This window comes from Podarcis raffonei, chromosome 17, assembly GCF_027172205.1.
Source record: "Podarcis raffonei isolate rPodRaf1 chromosome 17, rPodRaf1.pri, whole genome shotgun sequence".
NCBI classification, from domain to species: Eukaryota; Metazoa; Chordata; class Lepidosauria; order Squamata; family Lacertidae; genus Podarcis; species Podarcis raffonei.
Window position 1 is genome coordinate 22,735,889 of NC_070618.1, and position 26,031 is coordinate 22,761,919.

Genomic DNA, 26,031 nt, shown 5'->3' on the forward strand with positions numbered 1-26,031 from the left:
ATCGGCAGGTGAAATCCTTTTGCACTCAGTGCCTCCCTGCCTCTCGCATTCCATGCCAGAGCGAGAGCCAGGTACTGAGACGAACCGCCCATCCCCCCTGTCCCTGGGGGGAATTTGCAAGGATAATTACCCTCAATCATCCTTGTTTTTTCTTTGCCAATGATCTCCCGCTGTCGTGGGAGGTGCCTCTATTAAGGCAGACAGGAACCGGAAGCCAACCATGGCTAGATGTTAACCATGGTTGAAAGTAGCAAGTGAACCAGTCCTCCATGGGTAGTCACTATGGAACAGTATGGAAGAGCCCATATCTGGATTTACTCAACTTACTCCCTCCTTTCCCACTCTCCCAACCCATCCCATCCCCACTTTATAGCAAACAGTCAGGTACAAGCCCCATGGCTGTTATGACTCAGGAAGTTCATCCAAGAGAACAGCTTCTGGTTCCTCACTACATGCTAGCGACTAGCTCCCTACCAGGCAATAGCTATGCACCAATCATTGACTAACAACAACGAAAGAATATAGGTTGTATTCCATCGATAGCAAGGAGCACTGGCAGGTTTCATTGCTTTCCTATGAAAACATGGGCTTGCTGGTTGCCCATTTTATGTGGGGAAATCAGAGTCATATGGAAAGAATGAATTGCACAGGACTGTTTATTTATTTATTGGAGGTCACATCTAAAAATGACCCGATAAATGCTCTTATAAACAAAACACAAAGCCACACTTCTCACTTGAAGTAACAGGTGGTGGTAGCGGCGGCTGGTCAGCCCCATGCAAGCCTCTGGGGAGAAAGCCCTGCTTTAGGATGGATTTGGGAAGGCTTAACGTTTTCAGAATGACCTATGAGTCAATGCATATATTCATTGGATGAAAGGGTTTGCTGGCTGGGATCCAAGGAGCTCTCTGATTGGTTCCAAGTACGGCATGCCCAGCAAGGCTCTCGCTTCGGGATGGTTCCTGAATAGCAAATAGCTTTGGGAACCCCTGGGGACTGGCAAAAGCAGTCTGTGATATGACATGACAGCAGTTGTGGACGGGGAGGCCCAGAGGAAAGTAGCTAGAAATGCCACAGAGCAGATTCGACCTTTTGAGCACACCTGAAATGACACTTTGGATCAATGCCATCATAAATGCAGTCATGAAATGCGCATTTGATCTGGAATAATGACCAAAGTAACCCAATGCGGTTCGTTGGGACTGATCCCCTAATTAGCTGAGGATACTTGCAGCATTCCAGTCAGGGGTGGTGGGTGGTGGGAATGAAACAAACACCAAGCCAAGCCTTGCCAAACACTCAGGAATGTCTAGCATACAACGTCTGCAATTTGTCTCCAATAATGGATGGTACTAATGATTTAAACTTAACTTCCTGTTCCACATCTACTTAGGCACAATCAGCAATATTTATACACAGCAGTCATCGTGAATGCCAATAGCCAATTAATAAATAATCTGATTTCAAAGCAACTCATATTTGAGGGGGGAAATTTTCCCCAACTCGCATTGGGGAAAAATATAATTGGAATTCCAAAATATAATCTGGAATGTAATTCCAAAAATACGACATTTTTCTTTGTATTTCTCCATGCGTACCCTACCCTTTCCTGCAGGATGTGGTGAAATTGTGGGGGGCGGGATGAGGATCAGGTTTGTTTGTTTTGCTCACTTGTGTTACCTGCAAACAGGTTTTGGAGCAGCTCCGATCCTGGAGGGATTGCACTCCTGGAAGATGTAATGACACAGCAGGGACTCAGCGGCTGGGCGGCAAAAAGGACTCACTGTTTTCAACTCAGCCCACGCTGTGCGGACAAGCAGTTCTTGGGTCTCCTCTGGGTCTCCATAGGAGGCGTTGAAGAAAACAAAGGCGTCCTTGGCCAACAGAGAGCTACACACCTCTCCTCTGTATGTGCTGCAGTAGCCTGTATCACCCTTGTAGAGTCTGATGGGGAAGAGAAAAACACACACGGGGGGATTTCTGAGTGTTGACAAATCGTGCAGAAAAATCTGCAGACTATACCATCAGCATTTGAAGTGTTTAAAGCTAAACCCCTAGAACAGTTATTATATGGGGCTCAGATCTGGGCAGGCATTCCCTTTGGATCTACAGAAGCTGTTTAATAATAAATAATAATATTTTTTAATATTATACCCCACCCTTCCCAGTTCAGAAAACCGGGCCCAGGGCGGCTAACAACAACTTTAAAACACTTAATTGATGCAACAACAACAAAATACAGTATAAAACGTGAATAACAATAAATTCAGAATTCAAAAATCAATTAGGGGGAAAATCCATCCAATAAATAGTAGATGATCACCAGGGCTAGCTGGCTAAATTAGTCCTATTTGGGCCAGTGAGGAGACCAGGGGAGAATTAGCTGTGGGATCCCAGAGCGGGTAATCTTCATAAAAAGGGGAGGGGAGGGAAGGGAAGGAAGGGGAATAAAAGATCAGGCTAAATCAAAATTGAAAGCCAGGCAGAATAGCACTGTCTTACAGGCCCTGAGGAAGGAAATTAAATCCTGGTCTCATGGGTTTAGTCTAAGTTCCTAAGGCAATTTTTCCCTGTTCCATCCAGATGCTTCTGTTCCATTCTAAATGCTTTCTTGCACTTGGAGACTAATCTCACCTCTGTTGAATTACAGACTTGGCGTAGGACATTTAATTATTGGCTTCGCCTAAATTTAAACCCCACTGGCCTACCACCCTTAGTATTGCAAGATTGTCATGAGAGCACTTGGACTAAAATTGTCAGCCGAAAGCTTTACTTTTCTGGTTTATCACCACAACAGTTATTAACACTGGGCTTCCGTAAAGCAAATAATTTAACCAGACAGAGCCTATGTCTATGATATCGAGTGACAGAATAATCTGGCCACAATAAGGAAATTTTGTCCATGGTATGATTATTTTCCACCTAGTCATTTTGACACTTTGGCGCCCTATTTGCAATATTTAACAATTCCAAAATACAGACGCGTTTTCACTTTTGCAAGATTGAATATTCTGCCTTCGGCTGTACTTGAGGGAATTTCAAAAAATTCCACTGGAAAAACGGTTATGTCCCTGTGGAGCTGGCAGTACTGAGTCTGTGGCTAATGTCCTTCTGGCTTGCAGTCTTTATAAAGATTTGAGGAGTGAGGCTATTACCCCTCTACTGTGGTCCATGCTGGGTTGCTCAACCACTGTTACGGTGTCCTTTCTCTTGGCAGATCAAGATGATCAGGTGACAGCAAAAACTGCAAAGTTTTTAGCAGGGGCAATTAGAATAAGATCTATTATTTGATTATTGATGTAAACCCCCCAAATGTATTTTCTATGGTTACGTTTTTACCTCTATCTTCGGAACATTTTATTTTATTTTATTGCTGATGGTGAAGCCAGCAAGGACAGTGATTTTGGGAGTGGGCGGGGCCAGCACAGGTAAGCCCCTTCCACTCTCTGCATGTTACCTGTATGTGTGAAGGCTAATGGGAGAGGCTGTTTCTAAGACAAAGAGGAAGAGAAAAGGCATTCTGAAGCCTAACCGGTTATAGAGCAAGGGAGTGTTGAAGATGGAAATTCAAAGATGGGTCTCTTCATTGCCTCGCCAACTCAACATGAAAGAAAAGCCAGGAGGATCATACCTAACTAGAAGCATGATTGCTGTTCATTCTGTCTTGACCCCGATCATTCTGCCCAGACACTGAGGTCCAGCGCTGAGGGCCTTCTGGCGGTTCCCTCACTGTGAGAAGCCAAGTTACAGGGAACCAGGCCTTCCCGGTAGTGGCGCCTGCCCTGTGGAACGCCCTCCCAGCAGATGTCAAAGAGAAAAACAACTACTGTGGTACCTCGGGTTACAGACGCTTCAGGTTACAGATTCAGTTAACCCAGAAATAGTACCTCGGGTTAAGAACTTTGCTTCAGGATAAGAGCAGAAATCGTGCTCTGGCAGTGCGGCGGCAGTGGGAGGCCCCATTAGCTAAAGTGGTCTTCAGGTTAAGAACAGTTTCAGGTTAAGAACAGACCTCCAGAACAAATTAAGTTCTTAACCCGAGGTACCACTGTACCAGACTTTTAGAAGAGATTTGAAGGCAGCCCAGTTTAGCGAAGCTTTTAATGTTTGATGCATTACTGTATTTTAATATTTGTTGGATGCCGACCAGAGTGGCTGGGGAAGCCCAGCCAGATGGGCAGGGTATAAATAAATTATTATTATTATTATTATTATTATTATTATTATTATTATTAGGAAATGCCAAAGGAGCTATCTGCACCTCTGTTAAAATATTTCCTTCCCTCGGCTGACTTCCATCACCAACTTATTAGCTTGAAGCATGTGAGCTGCCTGCCATTGACAAGATGACTCAAAGTTTCCCCAGCACTCAATATGTGTAAATATGCTTTCCATCTGTAGGGACAGATTTCTTTTTCTCCCTCTCTCTTTTTCAGCATTCCATACCAAGGTTGCAACTTTCTCCCTTGACTCCATTTCTTCTGGGATACGATCAGGGTTGGATTAAAAAATTTTGCTCGTGTTTGCAGAAAAGGAAGTGATTCATCACGACAGTAACCTGATAGCAGTGCAATGTCCCCGTGGACATAGCAGACGAGCCAAGATTAATGTTTCTCCTGTGTGTAGCTCAGTCCCTTTTCATGAATGATACATGCACACAACTGCAGCGCTTGCATTCATTGAATTAATTTTACTGATGTCTCTGCCTGGTTTTGAACATCCCTTTTACACTGTAGTACCTTGTTCTGTTATAGAAGTGTGGTTTAATAATAATATAAAAAATCATTGTATCAATATGTCGCCTAAATTTTAAATGCCAACAAGAATGGTGTGCTGGTAAAACAACATGGATCTATCAACTTTGAATCTTTTCAGAATAAGATCTTTACAACCATCCTAAGTATTCTGAAGAGCATGTCTTGGGTTTTATTTAAGGCTTCAAGTCAGCATATTTCAGGCAGAACAAAGTGTGTACTCAATAGTTTTTTCAACTGTTGGTTTATGTAACTGAAAATTCCTGAAGACATGCTCCCAAATGTTTGTTTAATGGAACAGATCCAATCAAGTTCAGTTAAGCAAATGACATGGTTTCAGAAGATTAGAAAAATGATTCATCCTGAAGGCTTTTCCATGAATTATTTGCTTTTGTTCTATCAGTTTTAGGGCAGCAATTACAAAACTGGATTTTTTTAAAAAAGGTAAGAGATGCATAATTAGTTTATTTTGGCCAACACTAAGGTTGCATCTTAATCTTTTCTGACATTATCAACCTGAGACTGAAAAATGTGTTTCCCTTTTTTTAGATCCAGTCAAATTCTTCATACAGTCGTTGCTAGGAGATCCCATACAATCTTTGCACTGAAAAGAGGCACACAATCCACAACTTTTGCCCTGGCTGTGACTGAAATGTGCTTAGATATTGTCAAGATCCATATGGTTTGATTAATCTGGTGCCATTTCATTTTGGGTCTCTGTATCAAGAGTAGGTCTTGCAATGCTGGTGTTTTCGTTTTTATTTTGGTCGGATTATGTATTTGTTTTACTTTGATTCTTACCTCTGCTTTTATCCAGAGCTCTGCAATAGCTTACGGCTAAAAACAAATACATTTGACGCTGACTTGACTTGTATTCTCCAACAACAGCAATGGGTTGCTATAACAATTAAAACATATTAGCTCGAAACCAAAGGGAGCCTAATCCCTTCCATCCTTCAAACGCTGTTGGTTTAAGAGGCTTAGGAGTTTGCAAATGAGCGAATACCAAATGGTAACTTACAATCTCGTGCATTGTTACCACTTTGCAAGCTTCTCGTTTCCTCCCTTTGCCAAGTGGTGATGGGAATTTCACCTTTCCGCTGCTTCCTATAATTCGTCACACCCTAAAACCCTTCACTCCACAGACTGCTGTTAGCAAGAGTGGGGCCAGTGGTGGAGGAATCCTCTCTGGCATCTGTGGTGGCGCACCCAGGGCCAGGGCAAACCGCCCATAGGGGCAGGGTGGGGCACACAGCACCCATAGGGATGGGGCATGCGGTGCCCTTAGGGAGGGGCGGCGTGGGGCACATGGCACCCGCAGGGATAGGGTGTGTGGTGCCCATAGGGACGGGGCACGCCACAGGGCCTCAGCCGCCCTACAGCTGGTGGGGAGGCAGCGGACAGACAGAGTGGAGCCTGGGGGTGCCCAAGACGCTTGGCTCGGGTGCGCTGCACAGGCCCAGCGGTTTGTGCCGCCCACCATTTTGTCACCCCCCTCAGTGGGGACATCTGGGGTGGGCCCATAGCTGTCAACGTTTCCCTTTTTTTTAAGGGGAAATTCCCTTATTCTGAAAAGGATTCCTTGCAAGTAAAGGGAAAAGTTGACAACTAGGGGGGGGCGCACCTACTGCATCCCCCTTGCTATGCCCCTGAGTGGGGTAACTCACAATGGGATGGTTTCACATCAGGCATTTCAGACGGGAGACGAGAAGAAGATTGTGGCTGTTGCTTTAAGAGCAGCTGCACATTTCCCATCTAATGGGTAGAGCACTCCTAGCATCATCCAAGGAGGAGAACCTGTCTGAAATCATGGTGAGCCTGTCAATGGACCCAATGATGTGGCAGGGGTCAGCAAACCTTTTCAGCAGGAGGCCGGTCCACTGTCCCTCAGACCTTGCTGGGGGCCAGCCTATATTTGGGGGGGGGGAATGAATGAATTCCTATGCCCCACAAATAACCCAGAAATGCATTTTAAATAAAAGCACACATTCTACTCATGTAAAAACACGCTGATTCCTGGACCATCTGCAGGCCAGATTTAGAAGGCGGTTGGGCCAGATCCGGCCCCCAGGCCTTAGTTTGCCTACCCATGTGCTAGAGGAACCAAAGGTCTGACTCTGTTCCGATATCCTTAATTTCTACCCCAGCAGGAAAGGGTCTGTGACCTGCTTGGCAGGTGGTTCCATGTGCCCTGTTCGTGTCACACAATCTTTTGTCACACAAAATCCATCTCCAGGTTACCCTTACCTCCATTCTAATAGCGCAAGAGTGAGGTCCATCCGAAGAAGCAGTTGCGTTGGAGGGAGTGAGAGGAGGAAAGAGAGAGAAAGAGAGGTGAAACGGCCAGTGCAAAATAGATTTGCATCTTTACACAAATAAAGCTTGGAAGAGCTCCGTAGTGTTTTTCTTTTAAGTTTCTAAGGAGAGGGAAGAGAATAAAAAATACCTTCGGATAGTGCCATAGCTGGGGAGGGGGAGGGCAGGGGGGCTAGCCAGGTTTTTATGGCCTGGGTGAAGACTTCAGAGGGGCACCACTGAGGCTCCTGCCTGTGTACACAAATGTGCAGTGTATGTGAGCAGGGCCGGATTTCGGTTTGATGAGGCCCAAAGCTACTGAAGGTAATGGGGCCCATTATGTGTCCAGCTGTCCTTTGTCAGCAACAAATTGTTGCTGTTTCTTGTGTTGAATATATGCTATATGGTAATTTATGGACCTAATAGTTATCTCAAGCCATTTGCCCATGTTGCCCTGCAACCAGTCCATGCAGAATGTAGGCACCCTATATATAGAAATGAGCAAACCAGTGATATTCTAGGGAGCGGGCTAGCAGGCGGGGCCCATGACTTACATCAGGCATAGGCAAACTCCAGCTCTCCAGGTGTTTGGGACTACAATTCCCATCATCCCTAGCTAACAGGACCAGTGGTCATGGATGATGGGAATTGGAGTCCCAAACATCTGGAGGGCCGGAGTTTGCCTATGCCTGACTTACATCATAGGAGCCTAAACAACACAAAACACTGTGGCTGTCTGTAGGTTTTCTTTCATTTGTTTTTTTATCTTATATTTTGGAAATATACATCCAGGTTTTTTTCCTTTAAATTTTTTTGGTCCTCCCAAAAAGCTATAGCTTGCTTAGCTTATACTCCCTAAGCTATAGCTTGCTTAGCTTATACATAAATCATGAGTCAAACTGGGTCTTCCACTTGGGTGAAATGAAGCCTAGTTTTACTCCTGCCCTCTGAAGAAGTTGTTCTCCTGATTTGGTTACAGGCATAGAGGCACAGAAGCAAGCTTCCGAAACAGGTATCTAGCTGGATGAGGAGTCCCATAGAGGCAAAAACAAAAAATCCTCCCAAAGCATTTTCTGTATGTCTATTTCCCCCTTCAGTTCACTTCCACAACAGTTTGTGTGATGCCCGCTGAGCAAATCGGAAAATCCACAAAGGGATCCGATTGTCTGTCTCCCACATCAGTTTTGGAAGAAAGGGGCAGAGAATACAGACATTATTAGCCTTGCCTGGTTTAAAGCAGACCAGATAAGGGGTGGTACTGGACATCAACAAGGCTTTAAACAGCCCGGTTCTCTCCACATCTACTCAGAAGTAACTCCACGTTAAGTTTGATGGTACTTAAGGTAAAGGTCCAGTCGTGACCGACTCTGGGGTTGTGGTGCTCATCTCGCTTTATTGGCCGAGGGAGCCGGTGTATAGCTTCCGGGTCACGTGGCCAGCAGGACTATGCTGCTTCTGGCGAACCAGAGCAGCGCATGGAAACATTGTTTACCTTCCCGCTGAAGCGGTACCTATTTATCTACTTGCACTTTGGTGTGCTTTCGAACTGCTAGGTTGGCAGGAGCAGGGACCGAGCAACGGGAGAAGAAGAAGAAGAGTTTGGATTTGATATCCCGCCTTTCACTCCCTTTAAGGAGTCTCAAAGCGGCTAACATTCGAAATATGGTCAAATCTGAGACTTTCCTTGTTAGGCCGAATTGCTGTTATTAAGATGAATGTTTTGCCAAGAATGCTGTTTTTGTTTCAAACATTGCAGATTGTGGACAGAATGGACTGTTTCAAGAAGTGGCAGAAAGAGATATCTAGATTTGTCTGGCAGGGCAAAAAGCCCAGAATAAAATTTAAGATATTAACTGATGCAAAAGAAAGAGGGGGGTTTGCCCTGCTGGACTTAAAACTGTACTATGAAGCAGCAGCTTTTTGCTGGCTGAAAGACTGGCTACTTCTTGAGAACACAGACATTTTGGACTTAGAAGGGTTCAATAATAGGTTTGGTTGGCATGCATATATATGGTATGACAAGGTAAAAACTCACAAAGGTTTCAAAAACCATATTGTTAGGAAAGCATTATACAATGTTTGGATTCGCTATAAAGATTTGTTGGAAAATAAAACCCCTAGGTGGTTATCACCAATGGAGGCTAAGGAAGTCAAAAAACTTAATATGGAATCTAAATGGCCAAAATATTGGGAAATTATAGAACAAGAAGGTGGAAATGTGAAATTACAGAGCTATGAGAAACTGAAGTCTAAAGTAAGAGATTGGCTTCATTATTACCAGATAAATGAAGTATTTAAACAGGACAGGAAAATTGGCTTCCAGGTGGAAAAGTCAAAGTTAGAAACAGAATTGTTAGAACCCAATACTAAGAATCTGTCAAGGATGTACAACTTGCTGTTGAAATGGAATACACAGGATGAAACGGTTAAATCAGCTATGATTAAATGGGCACAGGACATTGGACATGATATTATGTTTGCTGACTGGGAACAGTTATGGACCACCGGAATGAAGTTTACGGCATGTAATGCTCTAAGAGAGAATATTATGAAAATGATTTATAGGTGGTACATGACCCCAGTCAAGCTTGCAAAAATCTACCATTTGCCCAATAATAAATGCTGGAAATGTAATGAAACTGAAGGTACTTTCTATCACCTTTGGTGGACGTGCCCAAGGATTAAGGTCTTCTGGGAAATGATTTATAATGAAATTAAGAAGGTGCTTAAGTGTACCTTTCATAAGAAACCAGAGGCTTTTCTCCTGGGCATGGTAGGCCAATCGGTGTCAAAGAAAGATAGGACGTTTTTTATGTATGCTACAACAGCAGCAAGAGTTTTACTAGCAAAGTATTGGAAGACACAAGAACTACCCACGCTGGAAGAGTGGCAGACGAAGGTGATTGACTACATGGGACTGGCAGAGATGACGGGCAGAATCCGTGACCAAGGGAAAGAGATGGTGGAAGAAGATTGGAAGAAATTTAAATTTTATCTTAAAAATTGTTGCAAAATTAGTGAGTGATAAAATGTCATGGGTAAAGCATAGCAGATTTGCAGCGATAAATGATTGGACAAGAGGAAAGAAAAGGGTTGAAGAAAGGAATTTATAAGTAATTTAGATCAGGGGTTGCTGAAAAAGTTTAAAACAGGGATGCAGAAAAGGGAGGCATGGGGAAGTCGTTGAAATTGGGTATAAGAAAAAAATTCATGAAATTATACATGTTTATATGTTTGTTTGTTTGTGTTTGTTGTTTGTAATGTTTTATAATATGTGTTGAAAAGCCAATAAAAATTTTATAAAAAAAAAAAAACAAAGCGGCTAACATTCTCCTTTCCCTTCCTCCCCCACAACAAACACTCTGTGAGGTGTGTGGGGCTGAGAGACTTCAAAGAAGTGTGACTAGCCCAAGGTCACCCAGCAGCTGCATGTGGAGGAGCGGAGACGCGAACCCGGTTCCCCAGATTAAAAGACTTCCGCTCTTAACCACTACACCACACTGGGAGCTCACCCCGTCGCGGGGATTCGAACCACCGACCTTCTGATCGGAAAGTCCTAGGCTCTGTGGTTTAACCCACAGCGCCACCCATGTCCCAAGTAAATGTGTCTAGGGTTGCAGCCTGCCATGGGCGGTGAAGGCACTATGCCGAGCCATCTTTCCTATTGGGCTTACTGGCACGTTGTGCCAGGGCGCTGGCCTCTCAGGGGCTCCCCAGCGAGTGGGGAAGCTGTGCGGCTTTGCCAGCAGTCTCCCCTTTCCCTGCATGCCTGCCAGATGTGCCCCATCAACCATATGGCTGGCGGGTGTGCAGCTTGCCTCTGCGGGAGGAAAGTGATACCAGCAAAGGCTTAGGAAAAGGTCGACAATTCTGGGAAACGGGGGGGGGGAGGCGGGGGGAGGGGGCTTTGAACCATAGCACCAGATATGCTTAAGACGACCCTGGCACTATGCTACCTTCCCGTTCCTCACCAGCAGGGAGGTCAGGGCGATACATTTGCACCTTGCCCACCTCTCTGCTGCCTCACTGCTCCCAGCGGAAGTTAGAGGAGCTATACAAGTCGTCGTGTTTTATCACTGTTCAGAAAAATATCTGAAGTGGCGCCCCCTTCTACACTGAGCTGCATGGGTCAGCAGAGGAGGCCCAGTTATTGACGCTGCCACGCTCTGTGGGTTTGAGCAGGCGCAGCCTTCTCTGTGGTGGCCCCTCCAAGTTGTAGACTGCCCTTCCCTCTGAGGTGTGTCTTGCACCATCACTGCATGCTTTTCAGGGACTGGTCAAGACACACCTCTTTAGCCAGGCCTTTGGTCAAGCGGATATCCTCTCTGCCCCCGCATTGCTGTCCTCTGCAGCTCTGCCTGGTCATTCTGATGTTGGTTTTATTTCATTATTTTATTCGGCCTTAACTTGAATTGTGGCATTTGCGGGGGGGGGCAAGGGTGGATGGGTATTACTGGGAGCATTTGGCGAAGGACAAATAACAAATAAATGAAGACCACACACAAGATCAAAGTAATCTCGGCGTGATTTTTGCACCTTGTCGTGTTGTACACATTGTGAGCAGAATGGGAAACGGCCGGGGGGGGGGGGGAGAAACCACAACATTTTTCCTGAACACTTTGGTATTCCATATACAGTGGTACCTCAGGTTACATACGCTTCAGGTTACATACGCTTCAGGTTACAGCCTCCGCTAACCCAGAAATATTACCTCATGTTAAGAACTTTGCTTCAGGATGAGAACAGAAATCATGCTCCGGTGGCGCGGCAGCAGCAGGAGGCCCCATTAGCTAAAGTGGTGCTTCAGGTTAAGAACAGTTTCAGATTAAGAACAGACCTCCGGAACGAATTAAGTACTTAACCTGAGGTACCACTGTACTTTCCTTTGGGACCAACCTGTCCCCGCTTCATGTAAGTAATTAATACTCAAGATGTTCATGCCTCCCTGAACTATTTTCACATGGCTGTTAGGTGATATTAATATAGTGCTTCCTCACAGTTACTTCCTTCTCCTGGATGAGTTTACAGAGTGTCTTGGGACACCGTAACCAGGACGGCAGCAAATATGTCGGAAATTATAGCTGTGCCAACCTCTGAAGTGTAATAATATAGGAAGAAACAGCCGGGAATGAGGTGCACTCCTAGATCAAATTTATCCTGCTGCAAATTACAAGGAAGCCAAGCCCTTCAACTTTCTATGAGGTCTCTCTCTGTGTGCGAGCGAAACCCCAGGCAGAAGTTAAAGGACATTTGATTCCCCCACAAGTGCCTCTTTCTCTAAAAGCATACCTGATACGTTGATAGTGGCTGCGGCTTTTGCTGTGCCATAAGTCTCGCTGTGCTTATTCGTTGCTATGCAGGTGAACAAACCCGGCCGGGTGACGTAGACTTGCAACCTGGAATCGATCACTCGGTCTTTGACAGTTTCTACGATGGATCCTGCTGAGACCTAAAACAAATGAGCGACGGTTCAGATGTATTGAGTAAAAACCGCAGGTCATCAGAATATAGAAGCAAAACAAGTGTAGCTGGTGCAGAATTCAGCAGCCAGGTTGCTCACCGGAGCAAGACGGTTTCAGCATATTACACCGATCCTGGTCCGACTGCACTGGCTGCCAGTTAGATTCCGGGCCCAATTCAAAGTGCTGGTTTTGACCTATGAAGTCTTAAATGGCTCAGGACCACAATACCTCAAGGACCGCCTCTTCCCCTATGAACCTACGCGGTCCCTGAGATCATCTTCTGAGGTCCTGAAAGACCTACATTGGCTCCAGGTGCATTTCCGAGCACAATTCAAGGTGTTGGTGCTGACCTTTAAAGCCCTAAACAGCCTCGGCCCAGTAGACCTGGAGTGTCTCCATCCCCATCATTCAGCCCGGACACTGAGGTCCAGCACTGAGGGCCTTCTGGTGGTTCCCTCAGTGCAAGAAGTGAAGTTACAGGGAACCAGGCAGAGGGCCTTCTTGGTAGTGGCACCCACACTGTGGAACGCCCTCCCACCAGATGTCAAGAAAATAGACAGCTATCTGACTTTTAGAAGACATCTGAAGGCAGCCCTGTTTAGGGAAGTTTTTAAAGTTTGATGTTTTATTGTATTTTTAATATTTTGTTTAAGACCGCCAAGAGTGGCTAGGGAAACCCAACCAGATGCGCAGGGTATAAATAATAAATTATTATTATTATTATTATTATTATTATTATTATTATTAGCAACTTAAAACGTCAATAGGGCACAAGACTCTTAATCTCAAGGTCGTGGGTTTGAGTCCCGTGTTGGGTAAAAGATTCCTCCATTGCCGGGGGTCGGACTAGATTACTCTCATAGTCCCTTCATATGTAGCATGGTAGACTACGACTGTTTTTAATTATAAATAACCAACCTGCTTGCAAAGGGGGGACATGGACTGTGAGGTTAGGACCAATGATTTAAACCTGTAATATTAGTACATTAATGTGGCTCTCTTGCCTAGGAAACGAATAAGGGAGAAGGTGTTGAAGAGCCAGTGATTTAACGCTAATATTTTATACCCTGCCCTGATTCACACCAGCATTTAGAGCCACTTGTTCGCTTTCATAAGGAGCACATATTTCCTACATTAATAGGCATGCTTGTACAAATACTGGGAACAAGCCAGAAGTTGGTCTGGTGACAAAGGGCCGGTGTCAATTAATCCACAGGTTGTCAGGTTTCCCGTTTCTGTCCAAATATTTCATTGAGCGAAATATTTAACCAGGTCGTTCTTTTAGTCAGAAATCACTTCTCTGGATTTAGTGTGCAGAAGCAATTTCCTCAAGGGCATGAACCCAGTTCTGATTGAGTTCATTGAGGTGCTATAGTGTCAGAGGCAAATGCACCAGATTTAATAAAGTCCCAGGTTTAAACTGTTTTTTCCTTATTTGCCATAGGATAAAGGCAGATTTCCCTGCAGTCAAGGAGGAGGTCAATGATGCGCTTTCAGCAAGACATGTGTGTCAGATTGCATTTCTTAGTGCAGAAAGTATTGATCTCATGTGTAAAGATCTTTCTGATGCTTTCCTATTCTGATTAATTCTAGAAGCTACTAGAAGTTTCTCTGTATGAGAGAAGCAGGGGCAGAAGGGCTAATGATTGTTTGGGTTATACCTTCAGAGAAGCTGAGTATAGCTGCTTTGAATTAGTTTTCTCCCAAGTGAGGTCATGGTGACTATAAATATAGGCCAGAAGGAGCCTGGGTTTTTACCTTTTCTCTTCTCTCTCTCTCCTTTCTGGTGTGGTGTTTCTGTTTCTGTACATAGGATGCTTAGTGCTAAGGTTTAGTCTTATTGTGAGTTAAGTTTATAAATGCTGCGACTGGATTTTGTATGGACTGAGCCAAACCTCATTGTATTGGATTTGATAACCATTACACTACATTTGCCTTCAGCACAAGTAAAGCTCTGTTGAATGAAGTACTATTGCCATAGCTGTCAACTTTTCCCTTTTCCTGCAAGGAATCCTATTCGGATTAAGGGAAGCGTTTAAAAAAGGGAAACGTTGACAGCTATGACTATTGCCTCTGGTCTATTTTTTGGAACTTTGCTGAACTCTGCAATGCGTTTAAGGTTTTCCTCCACACGTATGACAACATATGACAATGTGGACCAGATCCAGATTTACAGAATCATAGAGTTGGAAGGGACACCAAGGATCATCTAGTCCAACCCCCTGCAATGCAGAAATATCAGATAAAGCATCCAGGACAGATGTCCATCCAACTGCTACTTAAAAACCTTCAAGGAAGGAGAGCCCACCACCTCCCAAGGGAGACCGTTCCTCTGTCAAACAGCTCTTACTGTCAGAAAGTTCTTCCTGATGTTTAGTCAGAATCTCCTTTTTTGCAACTTGAAGCCATGGGTTCAAGTTCTATCCTCCAGAGCAGGAGAAAACAAGCTTGCTCCATCTTCCATGTGACAGCTCTTAAGATATTTGAAGATGGCCCTCATATCTTTGGGTGCATGCCAGAGTGGTGCATGCTCTGGTTATCTCCCGCTTGGACTACTGCAATGTGCTCTATGTGGGGCTACCTTTGAGGGTGACCCGGAAAAGCAAAGGGTGCCCCCCATTTAATGTGGAGAGTGGTCATTGTAAAATCAAACAAAAATGATGAGGGGGGGAGAATTGGGTATAGAATAATCAGAGGGAGCAATGGAGGTATAGGCCTTCTGACCTTGTTGTTGTTGTTTAGTCGTTTAGTCATGCCAACTGATTGGTTCAAAATTGGGAAAGGAGTACGACAAGGCTGTATATTGTCTCCCTGCTTATTTAACCTATATGCAGAATTCTTCATGCGAAAGGCTGGACTGGATGAATCCCAGTCCGGAATTAAGATTGCCGGAAGAAACATCAACAACCTCAGATGTGCAGATGACACAACCTTGATGGCAGAAAGTGAGGAGGAATTAAAGAACCTTTTATTGAGGGTGAAAGAGGAGAGTGCAAAATATGGTCTGAAGCTCAACATCAAAAAAACTAACATCATGGCCACTGGTCCCATCACCTCCTGGCAAATAGAAGGGGAAGAGATGGAGGCAGTGAGAGATTTTACTTCTGACCTTTAAAACCTCTATTCTGCAGTGTGATAATTTCTGGGCTTTGGCCCTTCTTTTTTTTAACACCTAAGAATGGGCCGTTGGTAGCGCCAACATGGCCCCTCAAACTTCCTTTCCCTTCTGTTCCTCTTCGTCTTAAAGGGACCCTGTCAAGTCAGGGAAATTTTTGTGTGTGTGGCTTTCCATCCTGGCTGCAGATTTTGGAAAGGAAATGTGAGAACTCGGAAGGCTGAGTCAGAAGGCTTCGCTCTCAGCCTGGACCACACAGCCAAGGAGACTTCCCTTGCCACGTTCGCTGATAGAACTCACAGGGACAGGGAAATAAACGCAGGGAGAATTGAAAAGAGCTTCAGTTCTAGGGGCAAGCTGTCGCCAAGCTCCCATTAGGTAATAACAATCCCTTACTGCCTTGGCACAGCTAACTTCAGACCAGCTTGAAAGACAGTTAAGCACTGCACTCTTTGCCATTTGCACCGTGGAAACGAGGAGAAAATAGCTGCAGGAAACCTCGTGAACATTGCAAGGGACTGCATTTTTAAGTCCGGGCAGCTTTTCAACTTGAAATGTGAGACCCTTGTAAATTATGACAATTTATTTCGTACAAAAATCCTGTCACTCACTCTCAAGAAATCGCTTTTTTTTAATCCTTAAAAAAATAAATCAATTTAGGAATTAAACTTGAGACAAGATCAAGTATATATTTAGGCTACAAATTCAGATCCAGTTTTACACCCATTGCACTGACAATGGGTGTAGAGAGCGGTACTTTGGCAGGAAAGCTGATACTTCCCTATCGTGGGTCCCCATGCACTCAGTTCGTAGCATTCCTTCGAGAGAGAGAGAGCAATGCCTTGTAACTGATAACAAAGTTCAACAAAATTAAGGAAGTGCAAGTGGGGCCTGCAACAGAAGGTTGCAGGGCAAAGTGCTCCTTTTCAGAGTTCCAGCCAGCCATGTTCGCTTTCATTCCATTCAATCCCCATCAATCTCATTTTCTATTTCCCCACCTCCTATAGACACATGGTATTCTTATAGAATACCTTTAGAAGCCATCTGAAGGCAGCCCAGTATAGGGAAGTTTTTTAAATTTTATTTTAAAAAAAAAATTTTTATATATGCTGGAAGCCGCCCAGGGTGGCTGGGGAAACCCAGTCAGATGGGCGAGGTATAAATAATAAAATTATTCTTATTATGAAATAGGACATCCCAAGTTTTCATTGGAGAAATGTTGGAGGGTATGCGGCTGCACTGAACAAGCAAGATGAATGAAAAAGAATGAAAGTGTGAGAGACATTCAGATGTCAAGGAGATAAAGAGCTACAAAACTTTTAGAAGACATCTGAAGGCAGCCCTGTATCAGGAAGTTTTTATTGTTTGATATTTTGCTGTGTTTTTATATATGCTGTAAGCTGCCCAGAGAGGCTGGGGAAACCCAGGCAGATGGGTGGGATATAATAATAATAATAATAATAATAATAATAATAATAATAATAATAATAATAATAATTAATAAGTATTATAGATTCTCATAGGTAGCTGTGTTGGTCTGACGCAGTCAAAATAAATAAAAAAAATTGTTCAGTAGCACCTTAGAGACCAACTAAGTTTGTTCTGGGTATAAGCTTTCGTGTGCATGCTTATACCCAGAACAAACTTAGCTGGTCTCTAAGGTGCTACTGGACAATTTTTTAATAATTAGTATTATTATTATTCTTCCAAGTTTTGTGCACGCTTCACATCAACTAGTTACGTGTCAGTCAAAACTGATACAAGACTGATAAGTCATTCAGTCTAGCTCCGTCGGAAGGTAGAAAGAGTTGAGTTTTCATTCAGCATCGCTATTTACGGTACTTTGCAAAAGCCTTTGGCATTTTCTTGCATGTTTCCTTTTCATTCCCCAGCCTCCTCAAGGTCCAGCTGACAGCATGTGGCCTGCAGACCTCAGCTGAAGAATCACACATGTTCCCACCAACTGCAAAGACACTTACGGCTTTTCCATTTTCAAGCCATGTCACCGTAGGGGTTGGAATGCCTGTTGCTGCACATCGCAGCGTCACCACAGAGCCAAAGCTGACGTTGTAGGATTCGGGAGCTTTCAGGATTCGGGCGAAAACTGTATATGGAAGAAGACAAAGTTGTGGTTAATATTCATGGTCAGCCACTGGTCAAAACTCAGGGGATTTCTCTGTCGGAAAGCTCATCAAACAGATGAAAGTCAAGCTAATCCAAGGTAAAACCAAATCATTACTGAAAGCAAAAAACAAGCATAATCATAATATTTATATGCTGCCCATCTGACTGGGTTGCCCAAGCTATTGTGGGCAGTTCCAAACAAAATATTAAAAACACAATACAATATCAACCATTAAAACAGAGTTGCCTTCAGATGTCTTCTAAAAGTTAAACAGTTGCTTATCTTTTTGACATCTGATAGGGTATTCATCTTAAGGAGGGCGTCACTACCAACGTGTCAGTTTGTTGTAAAAGGTAAAGGGACCCCTGACCATTAGGTCCAGTCGTGGCCGACTCTGGGGTTGCGGCGCTCATCTCACTTCACTGGCCGAGGGAGCCGGCGTACAGCTTCTGGGTCATGTGGCCAGCATGACTAAGCCGCTTCTGGCAAACCAGAGCAGTGCATGGAAACGGCGTTTACCTTCCCGCCGGAGTAGTACCTATTTATCTACTTGCACTGGTGTGGTTTCGAACTGCTAGGTTGGCAGGAGCAGGGACTGAGCAACGGGAGCTCACCCCGTCCCAGGGATTTGAACCACCGACCTTCTGATCAGCAAATCCTAGGCTCTGTGATTTAACCCACAGCGCCACCCACGTCCCTCAGTTTGTTGTACTTTTGCGCATATACAGTGGACCCTCTGGTTACGGATTTAATTCATTCCGGGGGTCCGTGCACACCCTGAAAAATCAATAACCAAAGGCCTGCTTCTGCACACACGTGGCAAAGCCCAGAAGAATACACTTCCAGGTTTGCTGCATTCGTAGCCTGAAAGTTACGTAACCAGAGCAGTATGTAACCAGAGGGTCCACTCGTGTGTGTGTGTGTGTTTTTTCTACAGTCCTGTACACAGAATTATGTACACAGAATTATGCATACCCTACAAAAGAAATACCAAAACTATCTATCATGCTAAAATAAAGGTTTGTGTCAAAAAGCTGGCTTCTGTTGCATGAATAAATTATACAAAATTGCATCCCCGATCATGCCTGGATAACTCAGCCAGTGAGAGCCTGGTGTTGATAAGGTTGCAAGTTTGATTTCCATATGGGACAGCTGCGTATTGCTGCATTGCAAGCGGTTGGACTCGATGATTCTCGGGGTCATCTAACTCTATGATTCTATTCTTCTTTTTACATCTTTTACTGCTTGAGCAGGCAAAGAGGACTGCCAGAAAAGGCCCCAAGGGCCACATGTGGCCCTCGGGATGTGTGTTGGACTGCCCTGATCTGGAGGAACAGATGTTCCCCTTCCCTGCCTTACAGAATCAAGCCAGCCCCTGTAAATCAAATAGGTTGCAGATTCATTTAGCTGTGGTGGTTGTGGGGAATCATACTGCATGTATTCCACCAGTGGATTATCAGAAGAAACCTTTGCAGACACATCCATAATACAGAGACTGAAACAACATGTGAAGAATTTTTGTCTGGCGTCCCTGTAGAAAATCCATGTAATACAACGACTCATTTCTATATTCGCAGCAGCAAATCCCTAAAGGCAAGTGCATGGAAGGATAAGATGTGTTCGAATTACCTTCCTAAGGAAATGAGGGAGGAAGTTCTTTTCATGCCAGACCTTGTTCCGCGCACGTAAAGGAGCCTTTAGCCGCATGTATAAAGTTAAAGGTAAGCCAAGTATGTTGGCTCAGCTGTCGAGAGCATCTGATGACTCAAGTGCAGGAAATAATACACCGTAATAATTGTTATAAAGATGTCTCAAGACTGTGGGCTTCTCCATTCATCCCTTTTGCCCTGCAGTTTCTAGGTACAGGTTTGCACTTTAAAGCTCTGAGTCCAAGCATTGCTGTTGGTTGGTTGGTTGGTTGGTTGGTTGGTTGGTTGCTTGTTTGTTTTGCCCTGCACCTTCCCCTAGGAAAACCTACTCTTTAACGCTGTAGCAATTCGGGTTTTCATGGATTGCTATTTGCTCCGATTAAGCATTAAAGAGCGGGCTTCCATGGGGAAGTTATTATTATCATTTAATTTATTTATGACATTTATATGCCACCATAGTCTTCCAAGGATCTCAAGGTGGGATACATGGTTCTCCTCTTCCCCATTCCATCCTCACAACAACCTTGTGAGGTGCGTTAGGCTGAGAGATGGCCACTGGCCCAAGGTGACCCAGTGAGCTTCATGGTTGAGCAGGGATTCGAACCCTGCTTTCCCAGGTCCTGGTCCAACACTCTAACCCAGAGGTTGTCAACCTGGTCCCTACTGCCCACTAGTGGGCGTTTCAGGATTCTAGGTGGGCGGTAGGGGGTTCTATGGCACAAGCTGAATCCTCCTTCCATCCAGCACTGGTGGGCGGTAAGGAAATTTTACCATCAAGAAAGATGCATTAGTGGGCGGTAGGTATAAAAAGGTTGACTACCCCTGCTCTAACCAATACACCACGCTGGGACAAATAATAATAATAATAATAATAATAATAATAATAATAATAATGTGGGAATGTTCAGGGATGAAGGAGAGGATATATTGTCTGATTATATCCTTTTCCAACTTGTGTTAACAAGTTCCACAATTTAGCAGAGTAACATTCCCCTTTTTAAACTTGCAGCGGATGCGTTTGCTCAGGCTCGCTAAAGCCTCTATAATAACTGTTCTGGTATTTTCCCCTTATTCCCTCATAAAAGATAAGACACGACACAGTCTTCTACAAAAGTATAAAAAGAGTTTACTCACATATCATTCTGTTCACAATAGGATCCCAGAAGGCAGAAGGCAGACTTAGCTTAGAAAAGTAACATATACCTAGAAACTATCTCATAAGGAGACAGTCCCTCTGTCCTCTCTTGGCTGGAAGCCAAGAGGGCATCTTTGGCTAAGCAGATGTTGCTTCTTCGATGCATGTAGTCAAAAGAGAGAGATGGCTGCCCTGCCCTGTGCTTTTGTCATTACCTGCACAGGTGAGGCCACGCCCACCTCTAGTCACATGCAGAGGAAGTCTGTCCCAGCCCAGAAGGAAACAGGAAGTTTACCTGCTGGCTGGACAAACATTCCTCCCCATGTGTAAACATGTTCACTCTAGGAATGTTGTACTTGACTGCTCTTGTGTTTCACATCCCACAAATAATGCTCAGACACAAAGCTTTAAAATCCGTTTGTTTAATTCTCCGCACTCTGTCCTCTGTAAAGTTTGCCACGGCAAATATTACAGTGCTGACTAAAAAACCCCAACAGCGTTCTGCATATCCATTAAAGTTTGATAATATGCTTCAGGGAAATAGTAAAGAATAATTAAAATGGCAACAACAATAACAACAACCATCACTGCAAAGTTTTGATGGGGCCCCAAAGTCTTAAGTGAATCAGGACAGGAGGTCAAGTTATTGCCTAGCAACTTGTTGTGAAGTTCACACGGTCAATCTGGAAGCCTCCTGCTAAAAGAAGTGGAGGCAGAGAAAGGCTTTCGTAAAAGAAGGGCTCGGTGGATTGGGCCCATCATCTGTTGGAGGCCAAAGACACAGGCTGGGCAGCGAACTAAATGAAATCTCGCTCTGATCGAAACCAAAAATTCATTTGTTCCCAAGGTTCCCGCAAACACAGCAACAAAAGGAGATGAACCAAGCACTGTGTTTTCTTCGTCTCTCCAATAACATTTAATTTATTTATGACATTTATATACCACCATAGTCTTCCAAGGATCTCCTTGGACAAAGAAAGAACCAGTGCACATTAGGGGATACCAGTTTCCACCAACACTAATTATTCTCCCCTGCAAATGCACCCCAGGCTGTATGGATTTATTTTTCCTTGCTGGTCTCCAGCACTGAAATCAAGCCCAGCTGAGGGGGCAAAAATAACCAGATGCAGCCCTTTCGGGGGGAGAACTGGCTCGCGTGGGAAATATTAAGTACCCTCTCACTGCCAATTTCCACATACAAAAAACCTCCCCCGTTCCAAGCCCAACATTCTGTTAACACAGCAAATGAGGGTTTGGAGATGCACATTAGACAACTTGAGAAGCGACTTGCCCTCAAGTTTATTGCGGACATTTATCTAACTCCATTAAGCAAGGATTAAGCGCTGGATTATGGAGAAAGCTAGAGAGTTCCAGAAAGACATCTACTTCTGCTTCATTGACTATGCAAAAGCCTTTGACTGTGTCGACCACAGCAAACTATGGCAAGTTCTTAAAGAAATGGGAGTGCCTGATCACCTCATCTGTCTCCTGAGAAATCTCTATGTGGGACAAGAAGCTACAGTTAGAACTGGATATGGAACAACTGATTGGTTCAAAATTGGGAAAGGAGTACGACAAGGCTGTGTTTTATCTCCCTGCTTATTTAATTTATATGCAGAATACATCATGCGAAAGGCTGGGCTGGATGAATCCCAAGCTGGAATTAAGATTGCCGGAAGAAATATCAACAACCTCAGATATGCAGATGACACAACCTTGATGGCAGAAAGTGAGGAGGTATTAAAGAACCTTTTAATGAGGGTGAAAGAGGAGAGCGCAAAATATGGTCTGAAGCTCAACATCAAAAAAACGAAGATCATGGCCACTGGTCCCATCACCTCCTGGCAAATAGAAGGGGAAGAAATGGAGGCAGTGAGAGATTTTACTTTCTTGGGCTCCATGATCACTGCAGATGGTGACAGCAGCCACGAAATTAAAAGACGCCTGCTTCTTGGGAGAAGGGCAATGACAGGCCTAGATAGCATCTTGAGAAGTAGAGACGTCACCTTGACAACAAAGGTCCCTATAGTTAAAGCCATGGTTTTCCCAGTAGTGATGTATGGAAGTGAGAGCTGGACCATAAAGAGGGCTGATCGCCGAAGAATTGATGCTTTTGAATTATGTTGCTGGAGAAGACTCTTGAGCGTCCCATGGACTGCAAGAAGATCAAACGCATCCATTCTTAAGGAAATCAGCCCTGGGTGCTCACTGGAGGGACAGATCGTGAAGCTGAGGCTCCAGTACTTTGGCCACCTCATGAGAAGAGAAGACTCCCTGGAGAAGACACTGATGCTGGGAAAGATGGAGGGCACAAGGAGAAGGGGGCGACAGAGGATGAGATGGTTGGATAGTGTTTTCGAGGTTACCAGCATGAGTTTGACCAAACTGCGGGAGGTAGTGGAGGACACAGGTGCCTGGCGTGCTCTGGTCCATGGGGTCACGAAGAGTCGGACACGACTAAACGACTAAACAACAACAAATTAAGCAAGGAATTCGGGGCCAACTTGCGTGCATGAGAAGAAACACGACAGTCAAGAGACATTACGTGGTCCAGAGAAGAGACCAGGAAGCTGAAGGACCTTCTCCTTTCTCTGAGCTTCATTGTGAAGGTTGCAGTTCTTGCATGTCCCCTGCCAAGGACTAATGATTAAGCGGGGGGGGGGGGTTAGCTTTCGAGATCTGCTTTTTTCTTTTTCTTTTTTTAATTTTTTTTATTAAAGATTTTCTTGTTTTACAGAAGTAAGTGTAATGTTGAGGCATCTGATCAAAGCCTGTATTCTTGATCAAGCTTTATATTTTTTTATCAGATTCCTGTATTTTAAAAATGAGCTTAAAAATTCACAAAATGTTTCTTTCGAGGCAGGAAACCAGCAGGCAGCTGGCAGCTCTTAGACAGAGGGCCCCTCTGGTTTATTGCGGTCATAAAAAGGCTGAGAGCAAAAGGTCACTGACCCTACATATTACAGAATATAATTAAGCTGTAATAAAAGCTGCTAAATTAAGAGTTGGTAAATAGTAAGGTTTATTGTTTAACAGAAAATAATACCATTTGGCCTCTCATCAGATATAGAGCCAAAAGGTCAAAGCATCTGGCTGGCAAGAGGGGGAGTAAAGAGCCGTTTTTTAAGCTGTTCCTTGTTCCTTTTAAACTTGAGACTTTTTACTCTGCAAAGGTCTTTTCCTTTTAAAAAGTTATTTATCTTATGTTATGTATGATATTTTGTTGTCTAAATGCAGTAAGCAAAGGAAAGTGATAAATGTTAGATTCTTATGTTAGATACTTATTTCATTGATGCTGTGTGTGAAAAGGTGAACAAAAGATCTGTTCAGATAAAAATACCCCACCATCTGTTTTAGCCATCTGCTCTATTTTAGAATGAAGGGGGCAAAGGTGATCTGGTAATTAAGGTGCCTTGTCGAGGCTAATGTAAGATGTATGGCTACTTGTTTGCCATTTATAAGTAGAAGAAAATATAGCTCTCTGTCTCCCATAAAAGGTAATAGGAAATGGGTGTATCTTTTATGATTGGTTCTAGCAAACAGCCAATAGGAATTTCAACCAGGCTGATTGGACAAAGGAGGAGAAAGGGGGCTGGACTGAGGAAATATAAGTGCTGGCCATAATGGCAGGAGGGCAGGCCAGAGCTTGGTAACCATATACCACTGTGCCTCTTATTTATTTGTCCGACAAATAAATTATTATTTTAATTTCTCTATTGCTGCGTTGAATATTTCATTCCAGCTAAGCGTTAACCACAAGCAGGGTGCTACCTTTTCTCTCATATTTTTTCTGTGTAACGTTTTTACAAATCCGTTTCATTTGTTGAGACATTAGGGGGAGGGGGGGAAGAAGGGGTGGAGGGAGGGAAGATGGGTGGGGGTTGGGTTGGGTGGCGATGTTTCTGTTATGCTTAATGTATGTAGGGTTTGGTGTCAGCGTTGCTTGTGCTGCTCACTTGTGTTCTTTTGGTGGTGAGAGAGGTTGGGGTTGGCCTAGGGTGTGATTGTTTCTTTGTTTTCGTGTGTGAGTGGGGTGGGTGGGTGTTTTGGATCAGGTTAGCCATATTGATTTGTATGCTGTTGGTGGATTATTGTCTTTGTCTTGTTGGGCTGTGTATGTGATAAAGGAGAGCCATCTTCTGTTTGTCCCCGTGTCAGTTTCAGTTTATTGGTTAATTTTTCTAGTAGGGCTGTTTCCCATACTATTTGGTACCATTGGTCCATGCTTACTCCTGACAGGTCTCTCCAATGTCTGGTTATGGTGTTTCTGGCTGCTGAAAGTAGGTGGGTTATGAGTTCTTTGTGGTGTAAATGGGCATCGTTGTCTTGGAAGATGTTTAGTAGGGACAATTCTGGGGTGATGTCTAATACTTGCTTAGTTATTTTACATATTTCTTGCATGGCTGTTTTCCAGAATAGATCTGCTGAAGTCATTTAGGTGCCATCATTCATGCCCACATATCAAGTCCTTCTCACACAGACTTTGCTTTTTGTTACACGCTGGACTGAGCCCAACGAGTTCTCTAGTTTCTCTGGATTTTGTAATGTGGAAAGCACAGTCCTGCAGATGACCGTGAGGTTCTGAGACTGCCACAGCTTTGTGACACCCACATGCATCTTCATAATTGTTACAAAGCCCCCTGTTTAAGACGTGCACTTTGTTAAACCATGCAGATTGCGTATGCGAGGGGGAGCCATTTCCCAATGAGGTACGCGCAGCCATTTATCCTGGCTGACTTCCAAATCATTCAGATAATTGGAAATTTGGATAAATGGGTATGCCAGCCACGCGAGGTTACATTTATACTGCTCTGTGCGGTGAATACATAGTGAACGCACAGAATGAACTTGTGCAACGTGGTGTTTAGATTAAATCGTGTTTGATTAATGGGGCTCTACCGAGTATACAGTGGCTTGCAAGATTCGCCCATGCCAAATTTCTCATATGTTCTCTTTCCTCCATCAGTTCCATTGAGCTGTTGTTAGTGTCATCAACCAAACAGAGTTGACGGGTTGGAATATTGCCACTGCAAAGATCATTAATGCTATAATCACTAAAACACAGCACACATGGTCTGAAAATACCTCCGTCTGTTGCATTTCTCTCATTAAGAACTGCACAACAAAGAAATTGATAAAAGAGATGAATGTTCCAAGTTCTCCAAACAAACAAGCCCTACATATGCCACAATTTATTAATTTTTATTTTTAAATAACCTACCAAATTACTTACTACCACGACCGCATCTTAAGTGCAATGCTTAATTTTGATAGGAGGGAGAATTAAAGCAGGAGCTGTGTTAAAATATCATAATTCCTTAAGGGGGGAAGCAATGCAAGTTTGGAACATCTGCAGAAGACTTTTAAGGCCTTTAGTCTGTATCCCTTTCATCATTGTTTATTTAGAATGAGCATTCCAGTACTGCAAGCAGATAAACCCTTCGGGTGAAGTGTTGTATTTGTACGATTTTGCAACATAGTGCAGAACAGTCTGTG

The 26,031-nt window shown here is 43.9% G+C and overlaps 1 protein-coding gene across 1 annotated transcript in view; it reads right to left on the minus strand.

Moving 5' to 3' along the window:
* The window catches only part of MUSK (muscle associated receptor tyrosine kinase), a 59,253-nt gene that overhangs the window by 18,216 nt on the left and 15,006 nt on the right, over positions 1–26,031 (minus strand). The window contains exons 6-9 of the mRNA XM_053370805.1: positions 17,606–17,730; positions 12,339–12,498; positions 7,002–7,008; positions 1,681–1,944 (exon numbers count right to left, since the gene is read on the minus strand). Of these exons, the coding sequence (XP_053226780.1) occupies positions 1,681–1,944; positions 7,002–7,008; positions 12,339–12,498; positions 17,606–17,730 (556 nt within the window). The remainder of the gene's footprint in view (positions 1–1,680; positions 1,945–7,001; positions 7,009–12,338; positions 12,499–17,605; positions 17,731–26,031) is intronic.